This window comes from Schistocerca gregaria, chromosome 11, assembly GCF_023897955.1.
Source record: "Schistocerca gregaria isolate iqSchGreg1 chromosome 11, iqSchGreg1.2, whole genome shotgun sequence".
Taxonomy (NCBI): Eukaryota; Metazoa; Arthropoda; class Insecta; order Orthoptera; family Acrididae; genus Schistocerca; species Schistocerca gregaria.
Window position 1 is genome coordinate 144,903,645 of NC_064930.1, and position 26,993 is coordinate 144,930,637.

The 26,993-nt window shown below is 42.4% G+C and overlaps 1 protein-coding gene across 1 annotated transcript in view; it reads left to right on the forward strand.

Annotated features, from left to right (window-relative positions):
* The window catches only part of LOC126295266 (uncharacterized), a 710,311-nt gene that overhangs the window by 331,977 nt on the left and 351,341 nt on the right, over positions 1-26,993 (forward strand). Inside the window, exons 30-31 of the mRNA XM_049987689.1 lie at positions 9,393-9,571; positions 22,720-22,882. Coding sequence (XP_049843646.1) covers positions 9,393-9,571; positions 22,720-22,882 — 342 coding nt within the window. The remainder of the gene's footprint in view (positions 1-9,392; positions 9,572-22,719; positions 22,883-26,993) is intronic.

A 26,993-nucleotide genomic window follows, 5' to 3' on the forward strand; every position in this document is an offset into this window, starting at 1 on the left:
GAAGTCCACTTGCTTTACACAGTTCGTGCAACTAAGTGTTATATTGACACTGATTATGTTAATGTTTGTTTTCCTTACATATGTATGTATTTAATTTATGCCACTTCTGAAGCTCCTCCACAATTATTGGCAAAATATGAAACTTGTTTTGCTGGGAAAACAATGTAAAAGAGAGCTGTGGAACATCTTGATGTACATAATTTCTTGTCAGAATTGCAGTTTGGCTTCAGGAGAGGAGTGAGCACAGAAAATGACATTCTTTTTTCCTTCTCTGTGTGAAGCACTATCAGGGCTTTCACAGTAGGTTGAGGAGAGTATGAGGTATGTCCGGAAATTGAGAACTGCGCCTCTCGTGCTAAAAGCGATTTTCTCTCTCTCTCTCTCTCTCTCTCTCTCTCTCTCTCTCTCTCTCTCTCTCTCTCTCTCTCTCTCTCTCTGGTAATTTTGGCAGCACTTCATGTAAGGGCGAGTGTTGCCATTGTAAGGCACTCCAGTATGCCTTTTGTTGTAGTGCCATGTTGAAATGGGTGTGTGTGTGTTCTGAATTCCATCAGCTGTGAAGTGGCAAGTGTAATCTGATTTTTCCTTGCAAAGGTAACATGTAGTACCATATATTTAACGAAATCTGAACAGTTTATGGGGGTGAAGCGATGAATCACAGTAACACGTGTAAGCTATGTTGTGAGTTTAAAGCTCACAGAAGGAATGTTCGTAATGAACAGAGCCTCAAGCTTACCTCACTTTTGATTGCCTGTGGTCGAAATGAGCACAACATTTCCACACCTGTTCTGCACGTAATCATTACTGACACACTTAGTTTTCGAAAACTGTGTGAGAGGTGGATACCGAAACTGTTCAGAGATAAATGCAGAAGTCAACGTAAGCACATCTTCGTGGGAGTTTCTTGGGTTCTTCGAACTGGAAGGTGACAAATTCCTTGACTGCATTGTGACTGGTGATTAAATGTGGTTGGCCATCTACATTCCTCATGTGAGAAGACAATCAGTGCAGTGATGAGATCCCTCCTCACCATTGGGAGAAAACTCTTGGTTCAGCCCAAAAAAGCCTTACCTCTGGCATTTGGATTTGGAACTGTATAGAGATTCTCCTCATTGAACTTTAGCCTTAGGCGAAACTGTTCTGTGTGGCACTGGTGAACTGTAAAAAAACTGCAGAGTTTGATGTATGTCAAAAGAAGAGGAATGTTAACGAAGGGCACGTGTCGCACGACAGTGCACTCAGCCGACGCTACAAAGTAACTTTACGATTCATTTCGTTGGAATGCCATCGACCGTTCCTCTCTCAGCTCTAGTCTGGCACCTTCAGATTTTCTTCTTTTCATCTCTCTGAAATTGTTTCTGGGTGGAAACGATTTCTGTCGACAGTGAGGTACAGAGTTTTGTCAGTCAGTGTGCCAAAGAGAGAGCAGGAGGGGGTTTTTCTGACAGAGACGTTGGGAGGCTTATCCCTGTGGCTCACAAAGTGCATTGAGAGCAAATGTGACTTTGCCAGAAAACAGTGTTTATGTACATCTGTGAATTCGCGTATCTTCAGTTTTTAAGCAATTGATTACTCTTAATTGTCGCACATGTCTCGCATTTTCCTCGATTTAACAAAAGCAGTTGATTGTGTGGCTCCATGTGACACTTGTCTAAGTTATAACGTTAAGGGATTAGAGAAAAATGCACAACAAGGTTAACTTCACAGGCGGACTGTAGGAAGCAGATAGTTGTCTTTCAGTATTGACAAATGGGGAAGATGTTTGAAACTGACTGTGGTCGTGTTAAGTGGTGTGTGCCACAGGTTCTGTTCTGGACTCATTGCTTTTCTTGCCATGTATCAATGATCCACTAGCATACATGTCAGAGGATTGAGAAAAATTTATCTCTGCTGTTTCACAAGTGTTATTATGCAAGATGTGATGTAAATAATGCTGGTGCTACGTCAGTTGGATGCAGCTTTTAGAGAACAGTAATGAAACACAAGGCCTACACACTCTGTCGTGGAACTGGTGTAAATATGAAATTTACTGTCCTGTGATGATGAAACACACTGAAAATTGACTATTTAACATTTTTTTAGGGCTTAGGGTAAATGGAAGGTCAACTTGGAAGTTTCTCAATCCAGGTATAGAGCAGAAACTGAAAGCTGCAGCCTTCACAGTAAGCAAACTGTCCACTGTCTCCAACAATGAAACACAATGGCTTTTTTTACTTTCAGGGTTGCCACAGATCCTGGAAATCGGAATTTCAAACAAATCGGGGAAATGTAAGGGAAATATGGAAAAAAAGAAACATTGGAAAAAATCTCATTTTTGTCTCAGTAGATGAAATTGTTTGTTCACTGAAGTGTCACACATCGTCGCTGGCTGGGTGCAGCTGAGTACTTGCACACTTCCCTACTCTCTCATTCCTAGAGCTTCTCCCCTTCCAGCGCTCCCCTCAGCTTGCACTCAACACTGCCACTACGCCCTACAGCTAGCCTAGAAGCTGCCGACGAGAGGCAGGGAGGCATGAGGAGTGGTTTGCTCGGATCCGATTCTCAGAGACTGTAGACGCAGAGGCTGGAGACGGCAGTTGTGTGTGCGTGAGATGTGTCTGAGTGTGTTTGTGTGTGTTCTTGTTTTCTGAAAAAGCTATGGCTGAAAATTTAGTTGTGAGAGTTTGTCATGTGTTTTCTACGTGCCTGTCTGTGACTCGGCAATCATCTTCTGTCCACATTATTATTGATTCTCAGAGTATTTGAACTAGTTATCTGTTGCACGGATTGATCATCGTGGTCTCATTTCATCAACATGCTGTCCGTGACTTGTGAGTAGATAGCCACACGAGTGGATTTCCACAGTGGGCCAAAACCGCAGGCCATTTCTTGCGGGTATCTGTAATGGATCGATGGATCGGGCCTGCAAATCTCGAGCCATTTGTGTTGTTGTTGTTGTTGTTGTTGTTGTTGTTGTTGTCTTCAGTCCTGAGGCTGGTTTTATGCAGCTGTCCGTGCTACTCTATCCTGTGCAAGCTTCTTCAACTCCCAGTACTTACTGCAGCCTACATCCTTCTGAGTCTGCTTAGTGTACTCATCTCTTCGTTTCCCTCTACGATTTTTACTCTCCACGCTGCCCTCAAATGCTAAATTGGTGATCCCTTGATGCCTCAGAACATGTCCTACCAATCAATCCCTTCTTCTAGTCAAGTTGTGCCACAAACTCCTCTTCTCCCCAATCCTATTCAATACCTCCTCATTAGTTATGTGATCTACCCATCAAATCTTCAGCATTCTTCTGTAGCACCACATTTCGAAAGCTTTTATTCTCTTCTTGTCCAAACTATTTATCGTCCATGTTTCACTTCCATACATGGATACACTCCATACAAATACTTTCAGAAATGACTTCCTGTCATTTGTGGTTCATGGTGTGGGTTCCTGTAGTCATGTCCTAGTTCATGAACCACGGGCAACGTATGAGTGGCCAAGTAAGTGGTCCCGACAGTCGGGATACCAGTTACTTTGGAATAAGTCTGGGCATCTCGGACATATTCTGAGTCGTGGTCACCTTTGTGCTCATACGGCAAAGACTACCAAATCCGCCGGTTAGTCCTTCAGCCGTTAGGGGTAAAACCCAATGGGACTCGGGGCAAGTAAGGCTAGGAACCTGCTTCCCTGGTTCTTTAAATATGATGCTGGCAACATTCAGAGCAAAATGCCTCGGACCTTTGGAGGTGACGGAGTCCCACCTCTAACTGACAAACCAGGGACTCCTAAGATACAACTTAGCAAACAAATGGTAATGAGATGGGGAGCTATTAATATCAATGGGGGCTACTCTGGGAAGAAGGTAGAGCTGGCAGAGGCTGCAAGTAAGATGGGGCTGGACGTTTTAGCTGTTAGTGACATTCGGGTAAAGGGTGAGCAAGAAGAGGAAGTGGGAGAATACAAGGTCTATCTGTCAGGAGTCAAAGCAGGAATAGCACAATGGGGTGTAAGGCTTTACATCAGGAAAGAAATGGAACCCAGCGTATTTGCAGTAAGGTATGTTAACCAACGACTGATGTGGATAGATTTGACAGTGTCTAGCAAGAAAATTAGGATTGTGTCAGTACATTCACATTGTGAAGGGACAGATCAAGATAAGATGGATAGTTTTTATGAGGCACTCAGTGATGTAGTTGTTAGAGTAAAGGACAAGGACAGTGTTCTGCTCATGGGTGATTTTAACGCCAGGATTGGAAATCGAACAGAAGGGTATGAAAAGGTTATGGGTAAAGTTGGAGAGGATGTGGAGGCCAACAGGAATGGGAAACAACTCTTGGATTTCTGTGCCAGTATCGGCTTAGGAATCACAAACTCTTTTTTTTAAACATAAGAACATTCACTGGTATACTTGGTAAGGCAGGGAACCAGATCTGTCATTGACTATATAATGACAGACCAGGAATTCAGGAAGGCTGTGAGGGACACAAGTGTATTCAGGGAATTCTTTGATGACACTGATCATTATTTAATCTGCAGTGAAATTGGAATTGTGAGGCCAAAAGTGCAGGAGGTCAGGTCCATATGTAGGAGGATAAGAGTGGAGAAACTTCAGGATAAGGAAATCAGGCACAAGTACATAACAGCGATTTCAGAAAGGTACCAGTTAGTCGAATGTAGTCAATTACAGTCATTGGAAAAGGAATGGACAAGGTACAGGGACACAGTACTAGAAGTGGCTAAAGAATGTCTTGGAACAGTAGTGTGTAAAAGTAGGATGAAGCAAACAGCTTGGTTGAATGACACAGTCAAGGCAGCCTGTAAAAGGAAAAAGAAGGCGTATCAAAAATGGCTACATACTAGAACTCAGGTAGACAGAGAAAGTTATTTTGAAGAAAGAAACGAAGCCAAACAGATAATTGCAGCATTGAAGAAGAAATCTTGGGAAGACTTTGGAAACAGGTTGGAGACTTCGGGTCAAGCTACTGAAAAACCATTCTGTAGTGTAATTAGCAGTCTTCGAAAGGGAGATAAGAAGGAAATGACAAGTATTTTGGACATGTCAGGAAAACTGCTGGTGAATCCTGTGGATGCCTTTGGCAGATGGAAGGAATATTTTGAAGAGTTGCTCAATGTAGGTGAAAATACAATCAGTAATGTTTCAGAATTTGGGGTAGAATGGGATAGGAATGATGATGGAAGTAGGATCACATTTGAGGGAGAAACTGGTCAATAGATTGCAGTGCAATAAAGCAGCTGGGGTGGATGAAATTAAGTCAGAACTCATCAAATACAGTGGAATGTCAGGTCTTAAATGGCTACACAGGATAATTGAAATGGCCTGGGAGTCGGGGCAGGTTCCATCAGACTGGACAAAAGCAGTAATCACACCAATCTTTAAACATGGAAACAGAAAAGATTGTAACAACGACAGAGGTATCTCTTTAATCGCCGTTGTGGGTAAAATCTTCTCAGGTATTGTTGAAAGGAAAGTGTGAGTATTAGGTGAGGACCAACTGGATGAAAATCAGTGTGGGTTTAGGCCTCTTAGAGGATGTCAGGACCAGATCTTTAGCTTACGGCAAATAATGGAGAAGTGTTATGATTGGAACAGGGAATTGTATCTATGCTCTATAGATCTAGAAAAGGCATATGACCGGGTTCCTAGGAGGAAGTTATTGTCTGTTCTACGAGATTATGGAATAGGAGCAAACTTTTGCAAGGAATTAAAGGTCTTTACATGGATAGTCAGACAGCAGTTAGAGTTGACGGTAAATTGAGTTCATGGTTCAGAGTAGTTTCAGGGGTAAGACAAGGCTGCAACCTGTCTCCACTGTTGTTAATATTATTTATGGATCATATGTTGAAAACAATAGACTGGCTGGGTGAGATTAAGATATGTGAACACAAAATAAGCAGTCTCGCATATGCGGATGACTTAGTTGTGATGGCAGATTCGATTGAAAGTTTGCAAAGTGATATTTCAGCGCTAGATGAGAAATGTAAGGACAGTGGTATGAAGATTAGCATCTCATGTAATGTCAGTGGGAAAGAGATATAAATGGATTGAGTGCCAAATAGGAGGAACAAAGTTAGAACAGGTGGACGGTTTCAAGTACATAGGATGCGTATTCTCATAGGATGGCAACATAGTGAAAGAACTGGAAGCGAGGTGTAGCAAAGCTAATGCAGTGAGCGCTCAGCTACGATCTACTCTCTTCTGCGAGAAGGAAGTCAGTACCGAGACTAAGTTATCTGTGCACCGTTCAATCTTTCGACCAACTTTGTTGTATGGGAGCGAAAGCTGGGTGGATCCAGGTTACCTTATCAACAAGGTTGAGTTTACGGATATGAAAGTAGCTAGGATGATTGCAGGTACCAGTAGATGGGAACAATGGCAGGAGGGTGTCCACAATGAGGAAATCAAAGAAAAACTGGGAATGAACTCTATAGATGTAGCGGTCAGGATGAACAGGCTTAGATGGTGGGGTCGTATTACACGCATGGGAGAAGCAAGGTTACCCAAGAGACTCATGGGTTCAGCAGCAGAGGGTAGGAGGAGACCAAGGAGAAGGTACCTGGATTCGGTTAAGAATGATTTTGAAGTAATAGGTTTAACACCAGAAGAGGCACCAATGTTAGCACTGAATAGGGGATCGTGGAGGAATTTTGTAAGGGGGGTTATGCTACAGACTGAACGCCGAAAGTCATAATCAGTCTTAGATGATGATGATGATGATGATGATGATGATGATGATGATGATGGACTTCCTGGCACTTAAATCTATACTCGATGTTAACAAATTTCTCTTCTTCAGAAACGCTTTCCTTGCCATTGCCAGTCTACATTTTATATCCTCTCTACTTCGACCATCGTCAGTTATTTTACTTCCTAAATAGCAAAACTCCTTTACTACTTTAAGTGTCTCATTTCCTAATCTAATTCCCTCAGCATCACCCGACTTAATTCCACTACATTCCATTATCCTCGTTTTGCTTTTGTTAATGTTCATCTTATATCCTCCTTTCAAGACACTGTCCATTCCGTTCAACTGCTCTTCCAAGTCCTTTGCCGTCTGTGACAGAATTAGAATGTCATCGGCGAACCTCAAAGTTTTTACTTCGTCTCCATGAATTTTAATACCTACTCCAAATTTTTCTTTTGTTTCCTTTACTGCTTGCTCAATATACAGATTGAATAACATCGGGGAGAGGCTACAACCCTGTCTCACTCCTTTCCCAACCACTGCTTCCCTTTCATGTCCCTCGACTCTTACAACTGCCATCTGGTTTCTGTATAAATTGTAAATAGCCTTTCACTCCCTGTATTTTGCCCCTGCCACCTTCAGAATTTGAAAGGGAGTATTCCAATCAACATTGTGAAAAGCTTTCTTCTAAGATAAGTCGTAAGGTCAGTATTGCCTCACATGTTCCAACATTTCTACGGAATCCAAACTGATCTTCCCCCAGGTCGGCTTCTACCAGTTTTTCCATTCATCTGTAAATAATTTGCGTTAGTATTTTGCAGCTGTGACTTATTAAACTGATTGTTCGGTAATTTACACACGTGTCAACACCTGCTTTCTTTGGGATTGGAATATTATATTCTTCTTGACGTCTGAGGGTATTTCGCCTGTCTCGTACATCTTGCTCACCAGACGGTAGAGTTTTGTCAGGACTGGCTCTCCCAAGGCCGTCAGTAGTTCTAACGGAATGTTGTCTACTCCCAGGGCCTTTTTTCGACTCGGGTCTGTCAGTGCTCTGTCAAACTCTTCATGCTGTATCATATCTCCCATTTCATCTTCATCTACATCCTCTCCCTCGAGCCATTTAGTTCCCACTAATGTGCAGGCCCTGCCTGTCAGATCTAGCTCTCTGGTGTGTCCACAGGCTTGGTCTTTGTGGTGTAATGCAGTGGGTTTGTATGGTTTTTTCAAGGTCCCAGGGCTGTGGTGCTCCTCAGCAGAGACGATGGGCGATGGATGTCAGCAATTATCTGTTTCACCACAAGTACATTGTACTGTGTGGCGTTTTATAGACATTTTATTTGTTAAAGTACATTTTGGCACTTCAGAAGTAGTTTATATGTTAGAAAGTATGGACACTAACAAGAAGAAAATTGTTGCTGTTTGTACGCTATGCACCCATATATTTCTCGAAAGAAAAATGACACAATACCTGTAAAATAATAGATATAACACAGTGGGTAATAACCACCAATAACATTGGAGAACCAACGTTTTATTGGCAGTCACATACATTGTCGGTTTACACAATTCTTCCCCCCTTAGACTCTTATTTTTCTGAGGTTATTTCTGAAACCAGTGAGGGTATTTTAAATTCGTCTTGCACCTCCAAGGAAATACGTATTTTTGTTGCCAATTGTGTATCGTACCGGGTTTATTTATTTATTATTATTTTTTTTTTTTCATTACAGAAGCTGATGATGTTAGTACTTAAGATTTTTGTTTACGTCAGGAAACCGTATCTACTTCCAAGTTTGTTTGTTTGTTTTTGATATTTCCCCATTTGCACTATTGTTTCTTGTACTTTAGCTGCAAAGACCGATTGTCAACTTAAATCTTAATTTACCCTTTAGATCTCAAAATTCATCAGTGAAAAATGCTAAAACTTGTCTGGAGATTGGGGAAATATAAGGGAATTTCACTTGGGAAAACTGGTGACAACCCTGACTTTGCTTCACGCTCTTCTTGTTTTGTGTTATTTTTTGGGGCAACTCTGTGCACTCACCAAGAATATTTACAGCCCAGAAAAGGGTGTTCACAGAGAAATGTAGTGTCAGTTTGCAAAGCTCATGTAGGCTGTTGTTGAGATATATCGGGATTCTTGCTGTACTATCCCTGTACATACAGAGTGGTTGTGTGATATTACGAATTTTTAGGGATGACGGAGAAGAATACTCTATCAATTTGAGGTAAGATACCTGGGTCTCGAATCAGCCACACTCACTCACTCACTCACTCACTCACTCACTCACTCACTCACTCACTCTCTCTCCATGATCCAGTCTTGTACAGTTACCTGCTCTAAATGTTCATTCCCAAAAATGTCTTACTCAGATTAAGACCAATGTGTGATGCTTCTTTTGACTGTGAATGCCTTCTTTTCCTGTGCTAGTCTGCTTTTACATCATCTTTGCCTCATTGGTCATATGTTATTTTGCTTCCAATGTTGCAAAATGACATAATTTTGTGATTTGTAAGCTTATAAATAATTGAAATAAGATAATACAATGTTGACAACAGTGGTTTTCATCAGCTCCAAGGTAGCTATTTATTTCTCCATTTATGCAAGTTCAAGATGGATAGGGGAATTGGCAGATATACATAATAAAGATGTCAAAAAATCACCTCTGCCTCTCTTGACGATCTGGACTGAGGTGTTTCCTTTTGTTTGTCTGGCAGGAGAGCAACGCTGTCGGAGATTAATGCCTACATTGCGAACTGCTTCCCCTATTTCGACCGCAACAAGAAGAGCTGGAAAAGCTCGATTCACTGCAAGCTGTGTTTCAGCAAGTACTTCATCAAGGTGCCGCTGGGGGGCAGGAACTACAAGGGCAAGCGCTTCAACTGCTGGATGCTCGGTGAGTTCAATGGCCAGTGGTGGGGCAGCCGCATGTTACCAGCTTCCCTTTTTTCTGTACTCAGCACTGATAAAAAAATTTCTTAGGCTTAAAGCTACATGAAGCAGTTAAAATGCCATGAGCTTTCAAACCAGCTTCCTTGGCCATTTTCAAGTAGAATGGCTACAGATCACCTGCTGGTATGCCCTTAAATAGTCCAGCTACCAGCTGTGATATCATCTGTACCTAATTTAGCACCATAATTGTATCTGGGCATATGTTGACTCTGATGTCCTACTTCAACCTTACTGATTGACTGTCGTTTTATGGATGTAGCTTTAGTACGGTGCATTTCTGACCTACAGTTTCTAACCTCCCCTCGATAACTACAATTTGTTATTACCAGAACTGTAATTTTTTATCATTACTTGTGTTTGCTTAATTACTTGGTTTCAAGGTCAGGTTGAGTCTAAAATGAATAAATTATGTTTTTAGATATATGATTTTGACTCTGTTGGAATTTAATTTGAGTATTGTCTCTGCAAAATATGTATGTGACAGAGATAGAACCACTTCCCACTTAAGGAAATTTTTGCCTAAATCAGATGTGCGGATGGATATGTGTGTGTGTGTGTGTGTGCGAGTGTACACCTGTCCTTTTTTTCCCCTAAGGGAAGTCTTTCCGCTCCCGGGATTGGAATGACTCCTTACCCTCTCCCTTAAAACCCACATCCTTTCATTTTTCCCTCTCCTTCCCTCTTTCCTGACGAAGCAACTGCCAGTTGCGAAAGCTCGTAATTCTGTGTGTGTGTTTGTGTGTTTTGTTCATGTGCCTGTCTGCCGGCGCTTTCCCGCTTGGTAAGTCTTGGAATCTTTGTTTTTAATATATCACTCTCTCATTATGTACACTAAATGATTAATGGAAAACTCATATAAAGATGTGAAACAAATATTAACAAAGAGATACAGGGGCTGGCCAGTACTTACCTCAGCTCAGTACAACCGATAGATAACACAAAACAGAACAGAAAATTTACATTCCTAGCTTTCGGAACTTTGTTCCTTGGTCAGGGAGGAGAGAGGAGGAAAAAGGGAAGGAGGGAAAGTGGATTCAGTTACTCACAACCCAGGTTATGAAGCAACAGGGAGGGAAAAAAGGGATGGTAGCAAGGATCGAGGCATGGTTGTCAGAGGGAAGCCAAAGATAATCTACTGTTAAGTACTCTCCAGCTTCAAACCAAAGAGGAGGCATACAGAAATAAAGAGGTATATAGTATAAAGAAAAACACAACTGTGTAGGATGAAAAGATGTATGAATGGCTAAAGAGGAGAGGGAAAAAGGAGACTGAAGAGTAAATTGGAGTGAGGTTGTTTAACGTAGGTTCAGTCCAGGGGGATGGCGGGATGAAAGGATGTGCTGGAGTTCAAGTTCCCATCTCCGCAGTTCAGAGGGACTGGTGTTGGGTGGGAGAAGCCAAATGGCACATACGGTGATACGGTGTAGCAGGTTCCTAGGTCCCTAGAATTATGCTGGAGGCCATGCTCCGCTACTGGGTATTGGACGTCTCCTAGGCGGACAGTTCGTCTGTGTCTGTTCATGCGCTCAGCCAGTTTAGTTGTTGTCATACCAATGTAAAAGGCTGTGCAGTGCAGGCATGTCAGCTGATAAATGACATGTGTAGTTTCACATGTGGCCCTGCCTTGAATTGTGTATGTTTTACCAGTAGCGGGGCTGGAGTAGGTGGTTGTGGGGGGGATGCACGGGGCAGGTTTTGCAGCGGGGTCGGTTACAGGTGTAGGAACCGCTGGGTAGAGAAGGTAGTCTGGGAATATTGTAGGGTTTAACAAGGATGTTACGGAGGTTAGGGGGGCGACGAAAGGCAACTCTGGGTGGTGTGGGGAGAATATTGTCAAGGGATGATCTCATTTCAGGGCTTGATTTGAGAAAGTCTGTTTATAGTCCACTTCTCTTTTTATTTTTTATTGATTTGTTTATCATTCCCAGTTTTATCATTTGTTATTCGTTACCATTCGTTATTGGCTGTTTTCCAACCAACAGTTACGGCCAACAATCTTTTTCGCACCTACCAGTGTCATCCATTTCTGTCAATTTCGTGTTGTTGCCTATCCTTTTGTGCCATTGGCTATCTTTCTCCGCCACAGGCAAAATTTTCTGTAACATTTTTGCGCCACTCGCAGTCTTTTTTGCGCCACTCGTAATTGCTTTTTTTTGTACCCTAATCCTACACCACATTATTTACATTCATTCCAGAAACATGCTTTCACCCTAGCCAAACTGCAATCCCATATACTTTTTATCCGGTCCTGCTTAACCTTTGGAATTACCCCTAAAGGACTTACCTCAAAAGTTCCCATCTCTGGGTGCAATCCCTCCTTCCACCAGTCTCTCCTGGACTTCCAGAACCTTCAATCCTTAGCCCTTACCCAACTTGTCCTGAAAGTCTACACTACTTCGTGTAACCACCACTCCCAACAGCTCCTCTCTCTCTTCAAAGTCCTCCACCTCTCAAACCCTTGCTTGGAGAACACACTCAGGAACATCATCCTAGAATCCAGCTGCAGACTTGAGTTCCATGCCACACACCACCTGAAAAAACTATCCACAGTGCTAGTGCAACACCTAAGAAGTGGGGTCCCTCTCCGTATCCCTCACAAAGACCAGCTACAACAGAACCTTCAACAAACCCCCTGATAGCCAACCAACCTAACCTGGCCACTCTACTCAATCTCCCAATCCACACACATACCCCACACAGACCAAATCTCAACTATAACCACAATCAAACGCCACATACCACCAGTCCCAATTCATTTCTAAACCTTTCATCCAGATCCCTCTCTCCTCCAGAGGCATCTGTTGTATCAAAAGGCTTAACTTTTAGCCCCACACCTAAATTCAACCACACTGCTCTGGTTAAAGATCTCCTCTCATTCACCCGGAACCTCACCAAACACCACCACCCAAACACAGCCCCCAAATACAAATCCCAGTGTTGAACCTTGTCTAGAACAGTTCCGACTGCCTTCCCAAAGGGATCCTCCTCCCCTCCCCCAAAACCATCCCTTGCAGACATTTCAGGAATTCCTCACGTCCACTGTTACCTCCCAGTCCTCCTTGAAGAACATCCTGACAACCCCCAACATCACCCCAGCTGAATCCCGTGCCATTGAGCTGAAAACAGACCGCTCTGTTGTCATCCTCCCGGCAAATAAAGGCTCCACAACTGTGGTACTTGACCGTGTGGCGTATGTGGCAGAAGGACTGCGTGAACTCTCCGACACCTCAACCTACAAAGCTGTTACCCAGGATCCCATTCCCTCCATCCAGACTGAGCTGCAGAAAATCCCAAAAATCTAAGGCCCCCCACGAGGCTTCACAATGGCTTCCATAGACCTACTCAATCCATTTGAGCCACGTATCCCTACCTTCTACCTATTACCCAAAATCCACAAAGAGAACCATCCTGGCCGTCCCATTGTAGCAGGCTTCAAAGCCCCAACAGAACATATCTCAGCTCTGGTAGACCAACACCTCCAACCTATCACCCGCAGACTCCCATCCTACATTAAGGACACAAACCACTTCCTAGAACGCCTCAAATCCATTCCCACTCCTCTCCCCCCTGAAACCTTTCTTGTCCCCGTAGATGCTACATCCCTTTACACAAACATCCCACACACCCATGGTCTCTCTGCCCTTGAGCACTACCTCTCCCAACGCCCACCCAAAGATCTTCCAAAAACCTCGTTCCTTATCACACTTACCAACTTCATCCTGACCCATAATTACTTCACTTTTGAAGGCCAGACCTACAAACAAATAAGGGGAACCAGGATGGCTCAGTCCTATGCCAACCTCTTCATGGGCCGGCTTTCCTGAAGACCCAACAGCTGCTTCCCCTGGCCTGGTATAGGTTTATAGATGACATCTTTGTGGTCTGGACTCATGGTGAAGAAACACTTCGTAATTTCCTCCATAACCTCAACTCCTTTTCGAATCTGAATTTCACCTGGTCCTTCTCCAAAACCCAAGCCACCTTCCTGGATGTTGACCTTCATGTTGTTGAAGCTCACATCCACACCTCTGTCCACATCAAACCCACAAACAAACAACAGTACCTTCACTTTGATAGCTGCCATCCATTCCACATCAAACGCTCCCTTCCCTACAGCCTAGGTATTAGTGGCAAACGTATCTACTCCAGTGACGAATCCCTCAACAATTACACCAATAACCTGACCAGTGCTTTCCTCTCCCGCAACTATCCTGCAGACCTTGTCCACAAACAGGTCTCCCGAGCAATACATTCCTCCCCGTTCAACAACAATGTTCCTACCCTCAGACCACATAGAAGCATCCCCCTTGTCACCCAATATTATCCTGGCCTCGAATACATCAACAAATTACTCCGCCAGGGATACAACTTTCTCAAGTCAAGCCCTGAAATGAGATCATCCCTTGACAATATTCTCCCCACACCACCCAGAGTTGCCTTTCGTCGCCCCCCTAACCTCCGTAACATCCTTGTTAAACCCTACAATATTCCCAGACTACCTTCTCTACCCAGCGGTTCCTACACCTGTAACCGACCCCGCTGCAAAACCTGCCCCGTGCATCCCCCCACAACCACCTACTCCAGCCCCGCTACTGGTAAAACACACACAATTCAAGGCAGGGCCACATGTGAAACGACACGTGCCATTTATCAGCTGACATGCCTGCACTGCACAGCCTTTTACATCGATATGACAACAACTAAACTGGCTGAGTGCATGAACGGGCACAGATGAACTGTCCGCCTAGGAGATGTCCAATATCCAGTAGCAGAGCATGCCCTCCAGCATAATTCTAGGGACCTAGGAACCTGCTACACCGTATGTGCCATTTGGCTTCTCCCACCCAACACCAGTCCCTCTGAACTGCGGATATGGGAGCTTGCACTCCAGCACATCCTTTCATCCCGCCATCCCCATGGACTGAACCTACAATAAACAACCTCACTCCCATTTACTCTTAAGTCTTCTTCTTTTTCCCTCTCCTCTTTAGCCATTCATGCATCTTTTTATCCTACATAGTTGTGTTTTTCTTTAAACTGTATACCTCTTTACTTCTGTATGTCGGCTCTTTGGTTTGAAGCTGGCACAGTACTTAACGGTAGATTATCTTTGGCTTCCCTCTGACAGCCATGCTACCATCCTTGCTACCCTCCCTCTTTACCTTTCCCTGATGCTTCATAACCTGAGTTGTGAGTAACTAAATCCACTTTCCCTTCTTCCCTTTCTTTCCCCTCTCTCCTCCCTGATGAAGGAACAAAGTTTCGAAAGCTAGGAACGTAAAATTTCTGTTCTGTTTTGTGTTATCTATCGGCTATACTGAGCTGAGTTAAGTAGTGGCCAACCCCTGTATCTCTTTGTTAGTATTTGTTTCATTATATACACCAACAGAAATGGAAGCTGTTGAATCATGAATACTTACCAGACTGAACCTCCATTTTTTTCTGTGGTTGTGCTAAATGTTGATTAAATTTTCATCTTTATGCACATTTATTTTCAGAACAGAAAAAAGACTTTCTGATGAACAATGGTGTAAGCACATCATGGCAGTTTGGTGTGTATAACGTTATTGGAACTTTGTAGGTGTAGATCAGGATTCAGCATGCACAGTGGATGTGCACATGCACCTTATTGCCAGATTTGGTAACCAAGGAAGAACAGACCATTGGTAAGAGGGACACGGGAGCCTCATACTGGCAGATGACACAGACGGTCCGGTCGGCTGCAGTGCAGTGACTGCAGAATGAGTGGTGGTGAGGTGGAGTCGAGACTTCTAATAAAGCTGCGGGCCTATGGGGTATCATTTCAGTTGTGTGACTGGATTCGTGATTTCCTGTCAGGAAGGTCGCAGTTCGTAGTAATAGACGGCAAATCGTCGAGTAAAACTGAAGTGATATCAGGTGTTCCCCAGGGAAGCGTCCTGGGACCTCTACTGTTCCTGATCTATACAAATGACCTGGGTGACAATCTGAGCAGTTCTCTTAGACTGTTCGCAGATGATGCTGTAATTTACCGTCTAGTAAGGTCATCCGAAGACCAGTATCAGCTGCAAAGCGATTTAGAAAAGATTGCTGTATGGTGTGTCAGGTGGCAGTTGACGCTAAATAACGAAAAGTGTGAGATGATCCACATGAGTTCCAAAAGAAATCCGTTGGAATTCGATTACTCGATAAATGGTACAATTCTCAAGGCTGTCAATTCAACTAAGTACCTGGGTGTTAAAATTACGAACAACTTCAGTTGGAAGGACCACATAGATAATATTGTCGGGAAGGCGAGCCAAAGGTTGCGTTTCATTGGCAGGACACTTGGAAGGTGCAACAAGTCCACTAAAGAGACAGCTTACTCTACACTCGTTCGTCCTCTGTTAGAATATTGCTGCGCGGTGTGGGATCCTTACCAGGTGGGATTGACGGAGGACATCGAGAGGGTGCAAAAAAGGGCAGCTCATTTTGTATTATCACGTAATAGGGGGGAGAGAGTGGCAGATATGATACACGAGTTGGGATGGAAGCCATTACAGCAAAGACTTTTTTGTCGTGGCGAGATCTATTTATGAAATTTCAGTCACCGACTTTCTCTTCCGAATGCGAAAATATTTTGTTGAGCCCAACCTACGTAGGTAGGAATGATCATGAAAATAAAATAAGAGAAATAAGAGCTCGAACAGAAAAGTTTTGGTGTTCGTTTTTCCAGCGCGCTGTTCGGGAGTGGAACGGTAGGGAGATAGTATGATTGTGGTTCGATGAACCCTCTGCCAAGCACTTAAATGTGAATTGCAGAGTAGTCATGTAGATGTAGATGTAGATCGTGGACGTAAATGTTAACTCACGGTGTATGAGGAATACAAACAACTATCACTGTTGTGGCATCAGTAATATTTCGTTCAAAGTTTCCCACTCTTCCTCTTCCTGTTATTGCTATCTATCCAATGATGGTTGCACACCAGTAGGAGCCGTAAAAATCTCTCCCAAAATCCCATTTCTTCAAAATAAGCTCAGGAAACTATGTTCTACAAGTGAACGTGACACTGTCTCTGGGTCCCTGATAGTATGTGGCCAACCTGGTACACCAGAAGATCACAGCAGAGGAGTTGAAATGTCGCTCGAGTAAAACCAGACTAACAACATAGGCGGCACAATCGGAGGAACGTCCACAAATGGGAACGGTAAGCGAGGGTGAGCAAACTATATTTGATTGCTTTTGATTCACATTTGCTAGTGTTTGTTTTTTTTCTTTTGTTTCTCAGTTTTTAGTGAACTGTCACAGGAAGTTCGTATTACTTCCACTTTGCCACTAGCTATACAAAAAGATTTACTCTGCTGTCATGTTCACTCTCGCTTCTTGCATGAGTAGTATGAGGGATGGAGTGGTCTAAAGAGAATGTAATGTTGCTTATAGGGCAATATAGATGAAATAGGTTTTTCTGGGAACCAGGAGATCCACTGAACAAGTGTTGAAGGAAAAGAAGTACGTTTGGTAAAAATTTGCAGAAACACGCAGTTGTCCGACGAGGGACTTGAAAACGTGACAAATTAATTACGTGCTTGAATTACTAGAAAGAGTGAATAAACTTTGTATTTCATTTTATTAAAAAGGAAAAGTACAATAAATTTTCTTGGGATAAAATATTTAAATATTATTAATTATGCTGATTAAAATTAAAAATATTCAAAAGGCATGATCATTTTTGTTGCATACGCCTAAAGTATCTCAATTATGTGGCTGGCGTGTCACTGTTATAATGGTAGTTTTTTATGATAAAGCAAAGCATATTGCCCTCTCGCTTCAAAAGAGAAGGGAGAAATTATGACAGGCAAAGCTCAATAGAGATGTCTTTATCTGTGAAAAGTTCTATGCACAAAGCAGACTACTACCAATGGCTTACATTAGCAAAAGGTCTGGCTGAGAACCCAAGAAAATTCTGGTCCTGTTTAAAATTGCTAAGCAAATGTAAGGCTTCCACTCTGTCACTCGTTGACCAATGTGGTGTGGCAGTTGAAGATTAGTGAAACGAAAGCTGAAGTTTTAAATTTCACGTTTAAGAAATAATTCATGCAGAAGAGTTGTGGACTTGTACCATCATTTGACTTTTGCAGAGACTCCTGTATGGAACTCACAGCAGTAAGCACCCATGGCATAGAGAAACAGCTCCAAACTGTAGATGAAGGGCAATGGGCAGATTCAGTATTTCTAGATTTTCAAAAAGCATTTGACACCGTGTCCCATTCCAGACTGTTAACGTATTGAGAAGGTTCCCAGATATTTGAGTGGCACGAAGACTTCTTAAGTAATAGAACCAAATATGTTGTCCTTGATGGTGAATGTCCATCAGAGACAAGGGTATTGTCAGAAATACTGCAGGGAAGTACGATAGGACTGCTGTTATTCCGTGTCCACGTGCTCGATGTGACAGTCTGCGGTTGTTTGCCGATGATGCCGATGATGCCGAGGTCAGTGGTGAGGTGTCGAAGGTGAGTGACTGTGGGAGGATACGAGGTGACTTGGACAGAATTTTTAGGTGGTGTAGATGTAAATGTAGACAAATACAATGTAATGCAGATGTGAGTGGGAAAAAATTAAAATGTAATGTTCAGATACATCATTAATAGTCGTGCTTCACACAGTCACATCGTTTAAATATCTGGGCATAATGTTGCAAAGCGATACGAAATGGGATGAGCATGTGAGGATTGTGGTCGGTAAGGCAAATGGTCTTCACCTTTAGTTTCTTGGGAGAATTATGGGAAAGTGTGGTTCATCCTTCAAGGCAGTCACATATTGGACATTAGTGCGACTATTCTCGATTACTGTCCGGGTGTTCGGCATCTGCACCAGGTCCGATTGAAGGATTCCGGGGAAGGAGTTCGGATGTGGGCTGCTACATTTGTTACAGGTAGTTTCGAACAATACACAAGTCTTATAGAGATGCTTTGGGAACTGAAATGAGAATCTGTGGAGGGAAGTTGACATTCTTTTCAAAGAACACTATTGAGAAAATTTAGAGAACTGGCATTTGGAGCTGATTGCAGAACGATTCTTCTACTGCCAACATACATGTCATGTAAGGACCACAAAGACATGATAGGATAAATTAGGGCTTATACAGAGGCATACAGACAGTCATTATTTCCTCGGAGTATTTGTGAGGGGGAACAGAAAAGCAAATGACTAGTTGTGGTACAGGTTACCCAAGCACCGTAAGGTGGATTGGCGAATATTGATGTAGATGTAGATAAAATTAAAATATTTTTACCTGGCATCAAGGTATCATCCGTCTACCGAGCTACACAGTGGATTTGTGAAGTTGCCTATCTAACCGGTGTACACCCATTTCAGATATCAATAATCATATTTTATTAGCATTATCTTTCGTGTCTGTATATGGATAAAATTCTTGAAGTGCTTCAAATTCACTCATGTTCGGAAAAAAACGAGCACCTTGAATGACTAGATAGGGTGTTCATATTCTCAGGACATGTACATTAGTGTGTTCTGCAGAAATGATTAGCATTTGAACCGTGTCAGCCTGCCATTTTGAGGTCAACATCGATATCACGGCACAACACCATCTACCGGTAAAGTGTTCCGGTAGCTCTCGTTGTCGCTGTAAACTGAAGGTGACGGACAAGTGTGATGTGAGTAGACGTGCAGAATGCATCACAGACGTATGCAGGGACTGCGAGTGTGACAGAGGGCGTAGTGCAACTTGAAGTGCTTCGGCAGTGCGACGGGTGTTTGCAGAGTGGTTCGTGAGAGGCCTTAGAAAACGACGAGATTGTGTCTCCACCGAGACCACCCCATGAGAAGATGGACACCTCATCCAAATGGCACTTCAGGACAGATCTGTGTGCTCCTCGCATCTGGTGTGCCAGTGGAACAGTGTAACACATCATACTCGTATCACGGGTGACAGTCCATTGCCGTTTATTACGGCACGGGTTATGTGTGCGTCGTCCTCTTCTCCGCCTACCTTTGACAGATGTGCAGAAACGTGCTAGATGGCAACGGAGTGTGGAACAACATCGGCGCAGACTGGAATGGCGTCGGCTAGTGTATTCGGATAAATCCAGGTTCTGTTGGTCCGAAAATGGTGTCTGCATATTGGCTCACCACAGACAGTTGGAGCAGCCTCACAGTGGCTGCATTCGTACAAGACAACTGGAGGCCTTACGGGTGGGGTGCGATTTGGGTATCACCACAAATCACAGTCGGTGCGTGTCCAGGGCGCTGTGACCTACGTGAATGACATCCTGTGATCTGTAGCCTATACCCTTCCTGGACGACAACCCAGACACTACTTTTCAGCAAGACGATACACGACCACGTGTTGCTGCGTGAACGTGTGCTTCTCGGTGCCACAGGATGTCAGCCTTTTGCTCTGGCCCACGAGATCACAAGACTTGTCACCAATCAGAAATGTGTGGGACGTGATGAAACGACTGTCGCAGCCCTGTGCCCCATTGCCGACCACCACAGATGAACTTCGGAACCGGGTGAAAGCGACACAGACGGTTGTATCTCTGGACGCCATTCGCGCCTAATACGCGTCGGTGCAGTCACGCGTGGAACGAGTTATCGGGGACGTGTCCTGTGAATATGAACGTCCTATTTCTAGTCTTTAAAGATTTTAAGTTCTTTTCTGAACACGAGTGTATGTCACTGCAGACACTATCCATTGTATAGCAGCTTTTGAAATGAGAAGCAGTCATTAATGTTAATGTGTTAGTGTCAGGTTATGTTGGTAATTAGTGTTCTGCCTTTAAGTGTACTCCTTAGTTTTAATGTGTAGCCCATGAAATGGCTCAACAGATGTTGAAATAATACTAAGGAAAGCTGAAATTGCAAGGTAGTGTTATATTCACTACCTCCGTGCATTTCAAACTTACTTACAAACTGAGACAGTTAAAGTGTCCTTTCCCTAAGCTACTTTGTGAACTGCGTCAAAAACATTGCACTCACTTTGCAGAGTAATCCGCACTGGATGTTGAGGTGGGAATACAATTCATCTCGGCAAATTTCGGTGATTAAATCTCTTCTGGTTATCGGCGGAATCCTTTCAATTAACTTTCTACTCATTGGATTCGGGTGAAGTGTCCAGTTTGTTTCTTTATTGTTGCCAGACGACAGCTTTCTGCACTGAGAATGCAGTGGGTGGACCGTTCATGTGCCCCTGGAGCAGATGTCACAGCCAGCAGTGAGAATGGTGCTGCCTATCTGTTCCACCCACTGTCTCCAGATCTTCCACATCCGAGTGTTTCCGACACATTTTAGCTAAAGCCACAGCCTACGCAGAGTTGAGCTGAAAACAGCTGATCTGGTTTGCCTCTTTGATGACTGAATCCTGTAACACTTTGCATGACACAGCAGCTCTGCCTGCTCAAGAACACGGTATCATTGACTTGCAAGAGTTTGTTTTTGAGCAGAAAAAGATGCATTGGGCTTACAAGTATATAACATCTTTGTCAACTGAGACAGTGTTTTCCAACCCTCCTCTGCCCTGCTGAGGGCTTACTGACCACCTCTTCCAGAGTTACGTGATTGGCACACCACTTTGATCCAGCGGCTGTACATGATTCAGGGTGTATACGACCCAGGAGATCCAGGAAAATCAGGGAAAAACCCGGGAATTGTTTACAATTCCGGGAATTTTAGTTTTAAGTTAAATTTTTGTGATTTTGCGTGGTAAGAACCAAAATACTCTAACAAATTATATTACTGTACCTCACTACTGCAGAATAACACTGCAGCAACAAAACATGAACGAGAGAGAAAAGAGAAAAAAAAAGAAAAATAAACTTAAGTTGCAAAGGAAATGCGCCGTACACAACAACAAAACACAGTGCTCATAAAAGTGTCTGCCTACAGCAAAATGTGTCAAAGGCTTTTGGAAGACTATGCAATACTTCATAACAACAAATTGCCTCCAATGAGTGTGAAGTGACAACTGTTTAAATTAGATTCCTTTGAGCAGTTGAGGGCAGGCTCTTGTGCATGTGTAGTTGAGTCGCGTATGAGTCGTACCTTCTCCCGCTTCTGGTTACAGAAGTGTGGCTTGGCGCTACTACCTAATATTGCCCCGGTTCGGAAATAAAGTAAATCTGGGCCCGATGCACAGAGCAGTTTGAGTTGTGTGGGGAGGTGGGTCAACTCATTTTCTTGTTTTCAATTTGTTTATTGCTCTCACGTTAAATGGTAAAATGGATTTTTGTGACCGGGAGATATCAAATGAATTAAAATACGTTCGCTTAATTACGGATGGCTAAAATATGTTATTAGTTTCAGATTTTATTTCCACCTTTCTGACAGTCGAACATTAATCGCCTTGCAGAACAATGAAGTTTATTTGAAACAAACTGTTTTTCACACTGTTGGCTGGTTTCAAGTGCACGTATGACATTATGCCATAATAAAGAACCAAACATGAGGCAATACAATATTGGTACTCCAAGAAAGTTTACATGCAAATCTGGACCTACGAATGTGCACTTTAAGCCGAATTATGCGTTTTAGTATGGTTCACGAAATTCTGATGCTCTTGAAGTATGTGAAATGAGTTATGAGTGGCTTACAAAAGCGCATCGCAATCTCAATTTCAATGCTCCGAAAACTAACGTGGGGTATTTGGTGGAATTTGAATTTATACCTTTGTAGTAATATGAAGATATGCAGCATACATATTTCTGCACTTCAAAGGTGTTTCTAACCCCCCCCCCCCTCCCCCCCACGCAACGACCCCTCCCTCCAGCCCCCCCCCCCCCCCTCGACTTTCGTTTTCTAAAGTGGCGGGAAATTCTAAGTCGGTATATAAAACCATAAACGTTCAAAGGATTGATGAGTTTTACAGTGCCAAGGAATAGTATACAGTCAGTTAACACGAAAAATTCTTGTCCACGTAGACACCCTGACGAATATAACATTTAAGATGAGAAGGAAAGTTGCCTAAATGTTGCAATAATACGGCATTATGACTCGGCTGATAACTCGAGACGATTTTATTGACTGAAAAAATTTTTACTTTCAATGGTGTCGAATCTCCTGGTGTTTGGTTTGATATGTGCCCACCAAACTACTACTGTGTTCACCGGTTGCAGACCCACAATACGAGGACATGTTTGAGCGTGGCAACTTCTGTCGACAACAGCACGCGAAGCGGCCCTCCTCCAGGAGCCGCGGCAGTGAGGGTGCAGGTGTCGGCGTCGGGGGGGGTGGCGCGTCGCCGTCTGGCCACCCCCACTGTGCCAGGCGCGAGCACAGGTCAGTAGCTCGTGAGGTGGCCGTATCCTCGGATACCTGAACTGTCGTCTCTGTTTTGTATTAAGCTAAGTATGGTTAAAATTCTTTATACACTGACAGTCCATAAAGTTTCAAGACTGTGTAATAAAATATATGAGAGGAGCTGAGATGGTGATTCTAATACTTACGGTTTTCTCAATAATGCTCTGCACTTGAGTACCCTGAAAACTGTTAAAAATTCCTTCCTTCACATATTCAACTCACATTCACTTGAATGTTAGTTAAGTCATCAAAGTGTTAACTATTTATGTGGATTTCTGCAGTTTGCGATTTAGTGGTAGGTCTGTATTTTTAGCAGAAAAGGATTGTTTGTGTTCCACTTTTCAGTAAAGTCACGACAAGGTTCCACAAATGTTGTTCTAGTTTGCAAGTTAAGGTGTGCAGGACAAGCTTTGGACACACTTCTCTAATCTTCTAAACGTTCTGGAGAACATCTCGAACACTAGACTTCCCCTTTGTGTAACACGATGTCGTTTACACACTACACTGACATGTCGGGTACTTAATACCACCTGCTGTCAACTGCAGCTTATACATCTAGTAAGTTTAGTGTGATGGTTCCCTTTCTGACATAAAGATCTTAAAAATTAGAAGTGTGGACAAATATTCACCACCAGCATCTGCAGTTGCTGTCAGTCGGTAGAGTAATCTCCAATTGATTATTCTTCAATTTTATCGATACTAATACTTCTCCAGTGTAAAGCACTTCCTTGCACCTTATTTAATTTTTGTGGGGTAATCTTTTTCAAGAGAAATTTCAGTTTCCAATTGTGTTGCCTTTGGCTCAAATTAGCACATGTCAGATATTGGATGCATTTTTAAGTACTGAAATAACTTTGTCAACAAATTTCTGGTTTAAAAGTTCCCAATATATTTGGAAAATGGGCTGATAATGTGTCCCAAAATTTGGCTAAGAACATTCTGCCAACTGAGCAAAAGTGAGCGAGTGTGGTCTTCAGTGCTGCACATTATAGTGCCTCAATAAAGTCTGACATAAGCTTCCATTGGTACATGAAGTAATAATTTTAACTAATTTTGAATTGCTGCTAATCTACAGCATGTAATGAAATGTTAATATTAATTTCTAGTATTCCTACAAGATCTATTTTAAGTGCAACTGTTATTGCAGAAGAGTTTTAAGATCTTATATCAGTAATGGATACATGTTGACAATAACAAGAATATTATATATTCAAGTTACTACTTAAGAATATTGACTGTGAATGAGTGAAAATTGAAACACTTACAAATATATGAAATAACGAAATTAAGTGGCATTCTTACATAAGTCCTTTTCGCTGTATGGCTATAAAATGATTTAGCTGTGTTATTGTAAGATACAATTTGTGTCATCTCGTTCTGTCACCTTACATACTGTCGAGGTTATTGCTGTATTTGAAACATCATTGTTCAGTTTAAAGATGACAGAAAGTGTTATCACAGCGTGTCCCACATTTCATAATCATGTTCAGCTAATTTATGGGTTCTCACCACCAGGATATAGCTGAAATTACAAATCGTTCTCATTACAAAATTATCCAATCAGAACACATGTATATACAAACTGGAAGAAATGTGTGTCAATCAGTTGCTGCTCAGGTGCAAAAGTGAAATAACATCTATCAAAGACAGGATTAATAGCACTTTCTTAATACCAGTTGAGTTTATATTTTGTATTGTATAATAATGTTCAATATGAATATATTTTTCCTCACTGTGGACACACTGTTTGTGCATCAGTGAAAAAATTAGAAATTGTTTTGCTGATGCATTGAACCATGTGACAAGCTAGTGGGACAGGAGAATATTGATATTTATGTGGTAATTACTGTCCACACATGTGACACCTGACTGCTCAATGTAAAGATTAATGTATAAAATAGAAATGAGCTCACAATTTGTAATGTAGTTAATCAAGGGGAACAAGTGTAAATTATCAATGATTAGGAAACGAGATAATCAGTGACAAATAAAGGAAGTTATGAAGAATGACAACTATATAGGGATGAGTGTTAAGTAAGCTAATTAATAAAAAGGCTACAAATGTAGCCAGTTGGCGACAGAGAATATAAACTGTGGAATACCTATCTATAAAGATGATATAGTAACCAAACAAATGGGTAACAAATTTAGTTAATCAGTGAAGAGAGTAATTAATTACAATGCTAGCAAATGCTTATGCACGTATGGTTTTGTATAGTAGTTGAGAGCCGTGTCTGGAGTATATCTCAACTCTCAGTATCTACTTTCTTCCTTTCGAAGACTTAGTCTTCTGTGCAGTTTGGCCTTTGCTCAGATGGAAATTGTGCTTATTTATTTCTGATAAGGTACCTAAAAACAGAAGTTACTCTTGTAAGATGTACATATTTTCTTCCACTCAAACTTAGAACATCTGCAGTGTTACATGGCTTTTTGCTTAATTACAGACTTAATATTTTATCAGTTGATTTGCTTTCACCACGTAACGCCCTCCGATTACATCCTTGTTCGTTGCCGAGCGATGTATCTTTTTCGTTCTGACGCCCATCTCTTCCTTTCCTATATCTTTACTACTTTTTTATGTATATAAATGATGAACTATTGGTTTTGCCATTTAACAACATTTTAATAGCTGTGGAAGTATTACAGGCATCGGGTCCCACCTAATGCGTCACCCGCCTGTATGTTTTACACGAACCTTTCAAGACTCGATCGATCTGTTTACAAAGAGAGAGCAGAATATCTCTTCCTTTGACGTCGTCCGACGACGACCTAGGAAGCTAGATGCCATCGCGGTCTGGGCTCTTCCGTGGCTCGCAGTAGTTTGCAGCATTCGTTTTATTCCTCGCCCACTTGCCGCTACGCCGAACTTTCGTGGTGATCGTTGGGCAACGTCTTCCACATTATCTGCGAAGTTAAAGAACATAATAATAATAATGATGATAATAATAATAATAATAATAATAATAATAATAATTGTTCTTACAATTACTCATTTAAGTCTTGGTTGATTTAATGAGGGGTGGGACTGGCCTAAGCCTTGTGACACCACACATCCCATATTATAACTGTCTGCACTTATGATTTGATAATTATGGCGAGTATTACAAAATGATACTCAGTTCAGAGCCAACTGTGTATCAGACTTTGGAGCAGGCTCTAAAGCCGAACTGATTTTTCTTTTGTGACGTAGTCCATAGTCACGACGTGTACTGTCCTGTGGTGTGCTGCGTGTCGCTGAGGCGGGAGCACAGCTGTGAGCAGTTGCCGCAAGGCGTGACTGACTGCCTGCATCGTTCCTTCTTGCAGGAAAGCTGCAACTTCTGGGCTCAGTTACTTGCAGGGAAAACATGAGATCTCCACTCTCTCTCTCTCTCTCTCTCTCTCTCTCTCTCTCTCTCTCTCTCTCTCTCTCTCTCTCTCTCTCTCTCTCTCTCTGTGTGTGTGTGTGTGTGTGTGTGTGTGTGTGTGTGTGTGTGTGGTGTGTGTGTGTGTCCAACCTTACTAAAACATCTAATAAATATTAGTTGCATGTTGTGTTCATGTTCATGTTGTTATCAGTCCAGAGACTGGTTCGATGCAGCTCTCCATGCTACTCTATCCTGTGCAAGCTTCTTCATCTCCCAGCACCTACTGCAACCTACATCCTTCTGAATATGCTTAGTGTATTCATCTCTTGGTCTCCCTCTACGGTTTTTACCCTCCACGCTGCCCTCCAATACGAAATTTGTGATCCCTTGATGCCTAAGAACATGTCCTACCAACCGATCCCTTCTTCTAGTCAAGTTGTGCCACAAGCTCCTCTTCTCCCCAATCCTATTCAACACTTCCTCATTAGTTATGTGATCTACTCATCTAATCTTCAGCATTCTTCTGTAACACCACATTTCGAAAACTTCTATTCTCTACTTGTCTTAAATATTTATCATCCACATTTCACTTCCATACATGGCTACACTCCATACAAATACTTTCAGAAATGACTTCCTTACACTTAAATCTATACTCGATGTTAAGAGATTTCTCTTCTTCAGAAACACTTTCCTTGCCATTGCCAGTCTACATTTTATATCCTCTCTACTTCGACCATCAT